Source organism: Triticum urartu, unplaced genomic scaffold, assembly GCF_003073215.2.
Source record: "Triticum urartu cultivar G1812 unplaced genomic scaffold, Tu2.1 TuUngrouped_contig_604, whole genome shotgun sequence".
NCBI lineage: Eukaryota > Viridiplantae > Streptophyta > Magnoliopsida > Poales > Poaceae > Triticum > Triticum urartu.
In genome coordinates this window covers 40,765-49,578 of record NW_024116766.1, presented here as the reverse complement: position 1 = coordinate 49,578, position 8,814 = coordinate 40,765, and the positions used below count along the sequence as shown (strand labels likewise).

General features: G+C 53.3%; 1 protein-coding gene across 1 annotated transcript; it reads left to right on the top strand.

Annotated features, from left to right (window-relative positions):
- Positions 1 to 2,726: 2,726 nt before the first annotated feature.
- LOC125530058 lies at positions 2,727 to 4,271 on the top strand. Its single transcript, XM_048694456.1, has one exon. The coding sequence runs from the start codon at positions 2,727 to 2,729 to the stop codon at positions 4,269 to 4,271; it is 1,545 nt and encodes a 514-aa protein (XP_048550413.1).
- Positions 4,272 to 8,814: the final 4,543 nt, after the last annotated feature.

Sequence of the window (8,814 nt, the reverse complement as noted above, 5' to 3'; positions counted from 1 at the left end):
ATTCAGTGTACTCATACTCATGTGATTTTTCTTTTCGTAAACCATTGCAAGCTTCATATTCAGTTTTCTGCTTGCTGCTTGACTGCTTCAAGTGTGTACAGATTGCATATATCAAGTTTCTTCAACTGTTCACGGACTACGGGATGTAGGTTTCAAGTGTGTACAGATTGCATGAATCAATTTTGACTTCCGAGAATTCTGAAGCCCGCTACTCAATTTGTAGTTGGCATTTTTTAATGGAATTGTTGTTTGGTTTCTTGAAACAACTACTCTGAACTGAAACATGCATTTCTAAAGACTGTTTCTGTAATTATTTTCTCACTACAAATGTACTATCTACTAGCTTTGCCACTTTGGAGATTAAACCGGGCCTTAACCACCTATTGTAATCGGAGAGGTTTTCGGAAGACTTGCTGATGCATGATTACACTTCTAGTTGCTACAGTAGTCACACAGACGCAGCTTGGTGCATTGTTCTCTTCTTTCCCTTTATATTTTCTTCATCCTTGTGCTTGTAAATTTGTAACTCAAGAGGTCACAAACTTTTGCAATCTGGAGGTGTCACTTTCAGACTGATACATATGCATGTAGCTGTTCATGAAGCATCATTTTACTAAAGTGTCAAATGTCTGATCTCTTATAAAGTTATAATCCACGGGCTTGATCCCAAGGCTGCGATGAGCTTATTAACATCGATGGTGTGCTAAATGTGATCATAAGGAACCTGGAAAAGGAGTATGTCTCTTAATGGACATCTTTCTATTTTGCATTGAACTTCGATTAATTATTTTACTGTACATTTTCCAAAATTCAAGGATTGGCTTCTTACTCATTACAAATGGTTCCAATCTTTGTTCTTAGTTTTAAAAGTTACATAAAGAACAATGTTCAAATTCACTGACCTGTGCTTTGTGACATGTCTTCACTGTATGTTCATTATATATGCATGTAGCAATACTTCCTTTCAATCTCTTCATTTGTTCGTAAGCTAGATTGTGTGCCAAGTTGTATTTACTGGACACTTGCTACTCTTTTCCTTGTGCAATTATTCAGTCCTGGTTATCTTTTGTTGTATTTCCGAGTTGCATAAATGGCTCGAAACACCAGGAGCTACTAAATCTTACCTGTACTGAATTTGTGCTGTTTTCTTATATCAAAATACGGTTCTCCTTCAAAGTATATTTTTCTCCTTCTACTGAATGTGCTTCTGGAAAAGGATCTCAACAGATCAACTAGAAGGAGAAGAGAGCAGCCAAAGAGAGGTTAAGAACAAGACGCATGCTTCAGATTAACTCCTATTCCTGGAACGATATGCTTTTGATGATTGAATTAGATAAAACAAGTATATATTTCTGAAGATTAATGGATTCTAATCGTATGATTTTGATATGCAGAAGGATGATCTACCTTTTTGGGACTTCGTTTTGTGAATTGATGTGTTATCTTGAGCAAATATCTTACTATTTGTACAATGTTATAATTTGAACTTTTACTATTGATATAACATACTGTATGTCGAATGTTTCAATACATATATACTTGCGGCAACTACTAACTGAAATTTATTTTTCACCTACAAAATATATAGAATCTTCGTCCATGTTTTCTTGTCGATACCTGATTTACATGTCCATACAATATATAGAATCTTCGTCCATGTTTTCATGTCGATACCTGATTTACATGTCCATACAGTTGGGCTGTTCGAGCTAACACAGCAAGGTCTTACAATGCATCAAGGGCATCTAATAAAGTTTTTAGGTTTGTCCCTAGAACTATTATATCCAGACAAGATGGTTGCAGAACCATCAGAGCTGAACCTTCTAGGTAATTTTACATAATCAGCGGCTGGGCGCCCACAATCATCCATGATTTTGCGTCGAAGTGAGATAAGGTTTACTCATTTTCTTATATTTTGTTTCTCTTTTCTGTTTTGCTTGGTTGATTTTCAGTTATAGAGAAGAGTTAGAATTGGATGAAGTATCAAACAATGGAATCAAATCATGCATGGAATTGTAAGTCAATCATATAAGCATAGACATGTTTTCAGTTTTCCAATGTATAGTGGAAGTTATTTAAGCCGTTTGAAATAGCAATATGGAGTTTTTTCTATTGATGTTTGCCGTGAACGATGGGAATATATTCCCTTAAAGAAATCATGTGAATATATTTGAATGGTTTCATCTTCAAATAAGATCTCTATAGTAGCAATAATTTTGAATAAAAGATACCCCCTCTCTAAACAAATATAAGACGTTTTAGATCACTAAAATTATGTGTTCACATTTATACCAGTGTGAAAACTGAATAAGGATCAATTTTATTTTAAATACATGCACTTGCACGTACGTGATTACTAGTAGTTAATACTACTCCCTCCGTTTTAAAATATAGTGTGCTCGCGTTTCCCGAGATTCAACTTTGACCATAAATTTAACCTACGAGACCAACTGCGGCCGGAGAAAAAAATATATAGTTGAAAACTTCATTCAAATACGAATTCATTGATATAATTTTTGCTCCCGCCGCAATCGGTCTTGATAGTTAAATTTACGGTCAAAGTTGAAGCACGTGGATAGAGGAAGCACTACATTATAGAATGGAGGGAGTATATAATGCTGACGTTTTCAAAAAAAAAACTACCTTAATCCGGGTCGGATTCAGACGAGAAAGGAAATCGCCGCTTGATATAGTCGCAAGCCCACCCCGCCGATCGAGTACGATAGATGGCCAGGATGGATGGCTCCCACCGCCGGCGGCTGCACGCGGACGAGGACCGCCTCGGTGCCCTCCCCGACGATCTCCTCCTTGATATCCTGCGCCGCCTGGACACACGCACCGCGCTCGGCGCCGCGGCGCTCTCCAGGCGCTGGGCCGGCCTGGCCCGCGAGGTCCCCTTCCTGGACCTCAAGGTCACCGACAAACTGCCGCCGCGCTATCACCGGTGCTTCCGCCTCCGCGACGACGCTAGGGATTCGAAAATCAGCTCGACCTTGTCTGACAGGTGGCATCTAGAGGCTATCGCCGCCCGTTACGAGCGCCGCGCCATGCGATCCATGGTCCGCTCCGTCAAGAGCCTCCTGGCCAGCCAAGCTCGCCGGCGCGTGGAGAGGCTGTCGCTCGAGGTCTTCGCCTACAGCACCTCGTCCTCCATCAACCGCCTGGTCGTGGACGCCGTCGATTCCTGGGGCGTCCGGGATCTAGAGTTTGTTGCCACGCCGACAGGGCCGATCGCGTATCCGGAGCCGCCGGCCTACAGCTTCCCTCTTGGCCTCATCAGCAGGAAGCCCGGCCAGTCCCGACTGCGAAGCCTCAAGCTTGCCAACTGCTTGCCCCCGCCGCTCCGGGGATTCAACGCGCTCACCATGCTCGTCTTGCGAGACTTGCCGGCTCCCACGCCGCCGGCCGCATACGAGGCAGTGGTCGCCGACTGCCCGCAGCTGCAAGTGCTACACCTCCTGTCATGCAAGCTCAAGATAAGAACCGGCAGGGTGGTCCTGGACGCGCCTGGATCGGAAATCAGGGAGCTTGTAGTCGACGGCGAGCACATGGTGGTCGAGATCCGGTCTCTCCCGAAGCTCGAGAGCCTCGCCAGCCTGCACGGTTGCGTGCTGCTTTGCTCCCCCGCCGCCGTCCCGTGTCTTGCGCGCGTGAGCCTCGCCTGCTCGGTTGGCCGACTGGAAGGGGACAGTTTGGCTGCCCTAAACCGTTTCCATCGAGACTGCTTGATTCTGGTGCTCGTGCTCTTCTTCCGGTGCGCTATCACTGTGAAGGATCTCGTCTTGCGGTTCACTGGGCCAGAGATGTGGATCGTGCCGACGACTCCCTTCTCTGGAATAATGTCGTGCCTGAGAAGGCTGCTCGTCGCCGATGTGCCTTCCTCATGGGACGCCTCATGGCCACGCCTGCTCATCGAGGCAGCGCCGTTACTTGAGAGCCTTTATGTCCATGTCTCCCATGGCGAAGACGAGCCGAGTCAGGAGGAGATACCGGGGGAGACCTCGGCTTCGCGCCATCACCATTTGAAGGAGCTGGTTGTCATTGGCTTCCAGAGGACGGAGAGACAGACGCGCCTTGTGAGGTTCGCCGTGGAGGCATCCACGGCGCTGCGGCGTGTCGCTCTGCTCAAGCATGGACGCGTCGAGGACAGGGGGCCCTGCTGCGACTGGGAGGTGGTGAGCCAGCAGACGGCGTGGTGCGACGAGGAGAGACTCGCCGTTCTCGATGGCATCGGCTGTTCGACGGGACGGATCCAAGTGGTGCTCAGTTGAATTGAGCCCTATGATGTTGGACTTGGAGAATTGAAGGTGGGTTGCTGTAGTTCTTCTGGCTCCCCAATTCAACAATTTATTTGTATGCCATGTGTGTGAACAAAAATGTTACATTCAGTTATTTGGTGCTGCTGCTTTGTAGTATCTGAACTTGCTGAACAATGATGTGTCATGCAATATTGTAGAAGGACAAGATATGAGCTGTGCAATCTCGATGTATTGATCGGTGCACCAGGCACGTATATATAAGTACAGAGGTGGACCACAACCTTAACTATACAAAGGAAACAGGAGGTGGGCCCTACACACAAATATACACGTACACAATATACTCAACACCCTCCCGCAGTCGAAGCGGCGCCAGTGACGCAAAGACTGGAACGAAACTCCTCGAAAGTAGAAGTCGGCAGTCCCTTCGTCATCACATCAGCGAACTGCTGAGCGGTCGGCACATGGAGAACCCGCATGCGTCCAAGAGCCACCTGCTCGCGCACAAAGTGAATGTCCAGCTCGATGTGTTTAGTCCGGCGATGATGAACGGGGTTGGCGGAGAGGTACACCGCAGAGACGTTGTCACAGTAGACAACCGTAGCCTGGGAAACGTCGTGATGCAGCTCCTGCAGTAACTGTCGTAGCCAGGTGCACTCGGCAACGGCGTTGGCCACAGCTCGGTACTCAGCCTCCGCGCTGGAGCGCGAAACTGTGGGTTGTCGCTTAGACGACCACGAGACGAGTGAAGGACCGAGGTAGACGCAGTAGCCAGAGGTGGACCGACGAGTGTCAGGGCAGCCAGCCCAGTCAGCATCGGAGTAGGCCACCATCTCCAGAGAAGTAGACGCCGTGAGTGTCAGCCCGAGGGTCATCGTGCCGCGGATGTAGCGAAGGATCCGCTTCACGAGAGTCCAATGAGAGTCACGAGGGGCGTGCATGTGAAGACACACCTGCTGAACAACATACTGAAGATCCGGTCGAGTGAGAGTCAAGTACTGAAGAGCGCCGACAATAGACCGGTAGAAAGGAGCATCCGACGCAGGCGAGCCCTCAAGAGCAGAGACCTTGGCCTTCGTGTTAATAGGAGTAGCAACAGGGTGACAGTTGAGCATACCGGCACGCTCAAGAAGCTCATGTGCATACTTCTGCTGATGAAGAAAGAAACCGTCCGGGCGGCGAACGACCTCAATGCCAAGGAAATAATGTAGAGCACCCAGGTCCTTAATAGCAAACTCGTCACGCAGCCGGAGAGTAATCTGCTGAAGAACAGCTGCGGAGGAGGCAGTCAGGATGATGTCGTCGACGTAAAGCAGCAAGTATGCAGTCGTGTCACCGTGGCGATAGACAAACAGCGAGGCGTCCGAGCAAGTAACGCTAAAGCCCAGTGTCTGAAAAAACCCGGCGATCCGCTGGTACCAGGCGCGGGGTGCCTGCTTGAGCCCGTAAAGAGAGCGGGACAGCAGACACACATGGCCGGGAAGTGAGGCGTCGACAAAACCGGTGGGTTGCTCACAATACACCTGCTCCTCAAGATGGCCATGGAGAAAGGCGTTGGAGACATCCATCTGATGAACGGGCCAGCCGCGGGACACGACGAGCTGGAGGACGGTGCGGATCGTGCCCGGTTTTACAACCGAGGCGAACGTCTCGGTGAAGTCCACTCCAGCGCGCTGGCGAAAACCACGGACCACCCAGCGAGCCTTGTAGCGCTCGAGAGTGCCATCCGAGCGGGTCTTATGGCGAAAGACCCACTTGCCGGTGATGACGTTGGCGCGAGGAGGCCGGGGAACCAGTGTCCAAGTGCGGTTCCGTTGGAGCGCATCGAACTCTTCCTGCATCGCCGCAAGCCAGTGAGGATCACGGAGGGCGGCGCGAGCGGACACGGGAAGAGGCGACGGCTCCGCAGTGGAGGCGGCGAGGACATACTCGTCACTCATGTACCGGAGGCTCGGACGATGAACGCCGGTACGAGCGCGGGTGACGGGGCCAGAGGGCGCCAACGGAGCCACTGGCGAGGCAGCCGGCGAGGCAGCCGGCGAGACGGCCGGCGTCAGGGCCGGCGAGGCGGCTGGCGAGGCGGCCGGCGTCGGGGCCGGCGAGGCGGCCGGCGTCGGGGCCGGCGAGGGAGTCGGCGAGGCGGCCGGCGTAAGGGCCGGCGAGGGAGCCGGCATCGGGGTCGGCGAGGCGGCCGGCGTCGAGGCGGCTGAGGAGGCGGCCGAGCCGGCCGTGCCCGATCCCGCGGCGGGTGAGGGAGGGGCGCCAGGGGCGCCGTCAGAGCCGGCCGAGGAGGCCAAGGGGGCGGGCGCCGGCGTGAGGGCGCGAGGACCGCCAAAGCCCGGAGGCGGTCCGCGGGCCGAACGGAACCGTCCGCCTGACGGAGTCGTCGAAGGGCCGCCGGTGGCCGGCGGTGACGAGACGACCAGGGGTACTTGCTGCTGAAACGGAAACACCATCTCATCAAAGTAAACGTGTCGGGAGGTGAAAACACGATGGGAGACGGGATCATAACAGCGATAGCCCTTAGTGTTGGGTGGGTAGCCGAGAAAGATGCAGACGACGGAGCGGGGTGCAAGATTATGAGCCGCAGTAGCGGCGATGCTAGGGTAGCAAAGGCAGCCGAAGATGCGAAGCCCATCATAAGAGGGGGGTGCACCGAAGAGAAGATGATGAGGTGTAAAGTTCCCGCGAGTACGACATTGGCGGATGTTGATGAGGAGAGAAGCGGTGGCGAGAGCGTCAGGCCAAAAGCGTGGAGGCACATTGGCATGAAAGAGAAGAGTCCTAACGCAGTCACTGAGAGTGCGAAGGATGCGCTCAGCACGACCGTTCTGTTGCGAGGTGTACGGGCAAGTGAGACAAAAAATCGTGCCATGTGTGGTAAGAAGATTACGAACGGCGAGGTTGTCAAACTCCTTCCCGTTGTCTGTCTGCAACGCGAGAATGGGACGACCAAACTGCGTGAGAACATAGGAGTAGAACGCGGCGAGAGTGGATATAACATCCGACTTGCGGCGCAACGGGAAGGTCCACACATAATGCGAAAAATCATCAAGTATGACAAGATAATAAATAAAGCCCGTATTACTGGCAACAGGAGAGGTCCAAACATCACTATGAATTAACTCAAACGGGTATGATGCAACAAAAGAAGAAGCCCTAAACGGAAGAAAAGCATGTTTGCCGAGGCGACATGCATGACATGAGTGATCCTCGTTCTTATTACACATGAAAGAAAAACTCCGAAGTATGTGGCGAAGGGTGGCAGGATTAGGATGACCCAAGCGAGCATGCCAAAGATCCACTCCGGTGGCGAAAGCGACAGGGGCGGCGGAAGTGGTGGAGGTGGCGGAGTGAACCGGGTAGAGCTCGTCGGGGCTGACAGAAACAAGATTTTTAATAAGTTCAGGAGAAACGAGGATATTAGACTTGGATATAGGAGTGGAGTTAGACGGAAAATATGTATGACCAATATGAGTGATGGGAAGGGAAGGGCCATCACCGACAGTGATGCGGTTGGAGGTGTGGACAGGATGAGCGATGTGAAAGTTACCGGGGTACGCCGCCATGTGAGCGGTGGCGCCGCTGTCCATGTACCAATCGCCGCCGCCGGTGTAGCTGGACGGGGAGGGAGCGTTGTGGAGAGCCGCCAGGAGGGCCGGGTCCCACGGTGCCGGCGGGAGAGGAGGCACAGCCGTCAGGGGCAGCAGCGGCGGCCCACCTGGCGGCGGCTGCTGACCGTAGGGCGCCGCGTAGGGCTGCGGCACGGCGTAGTACGCCTGGTGTGGCTGAGGCCGAGTGCCGAGAAGGCCCTGGACAGGGGCCCGAGGAACCGACATGGAGTAGGCGTGGACAACGCCGGTCCATGGGTTTTGGCCGGCGTACCACGGGGCCGGCTGAGGGGCCTGCCGTGGCGGGCGGGGCGCTCCTCCCTGAGCACCGCCACCGCCCCCCTGCTTGCGGCCACCACGACGACCCCCCCCCCCCGTTGGCCGCCGGCTGGGGCGGCGGGAAGGGGGCGGCCGGCGCGGGCGGGAACCCGGGAGGGAAGGCGGGCGCCGCCGGCTGGGGCCGCGTCGGGCGTGGCGGTGGCGGGGCCGAACCCCCGCGGGTGCCTGCGGCGAGGGTGGTGTGGGTCGCGCGAGTCCGTGCCACCCGCATCCGGCGCTCCTTCAACTTGAGATACGCGACCACCTTCGCGAAGGTGGGCTCCGGAATGAGGGTGAGGTTGGAGGTGGCGTTCCCGAAGTCCTCGTTGAGGCCGCTGGAAAGGGTGCTGATGAGGAGCTCGTCGCCGATCTTTTCCCCGAGATCACGGAGCTCATCGGCGAGCTTCTTGAGGCGCATGCAAAAATCATCGATGGATGAGTCAAGTTGCTGGCACCCGTAAAACTCACCATAGAGCAGGACCTTGCGCTGCAGCCGATTGTCGGTGAAGAGGCCGTTGAGCTTGGTCCAGACCGCATAGGCGTCGTCCTCATCGTTCACCACGGTGTGGAAGAGGTCGCTGGAGATGGTGAGGTAGAACCAGCGGATGATGGTGGCGTCGAGGATC

What these genes read in the sequence shown, in the direction of transcription:
- LOC125530058 (XM_048694456.1), top strand. Translation starts at nt 2,727, where the DNA reads ATGGCCAGGATGGATGGCTCCCACCGCCGGCGGCTGCACGCGGACGAG.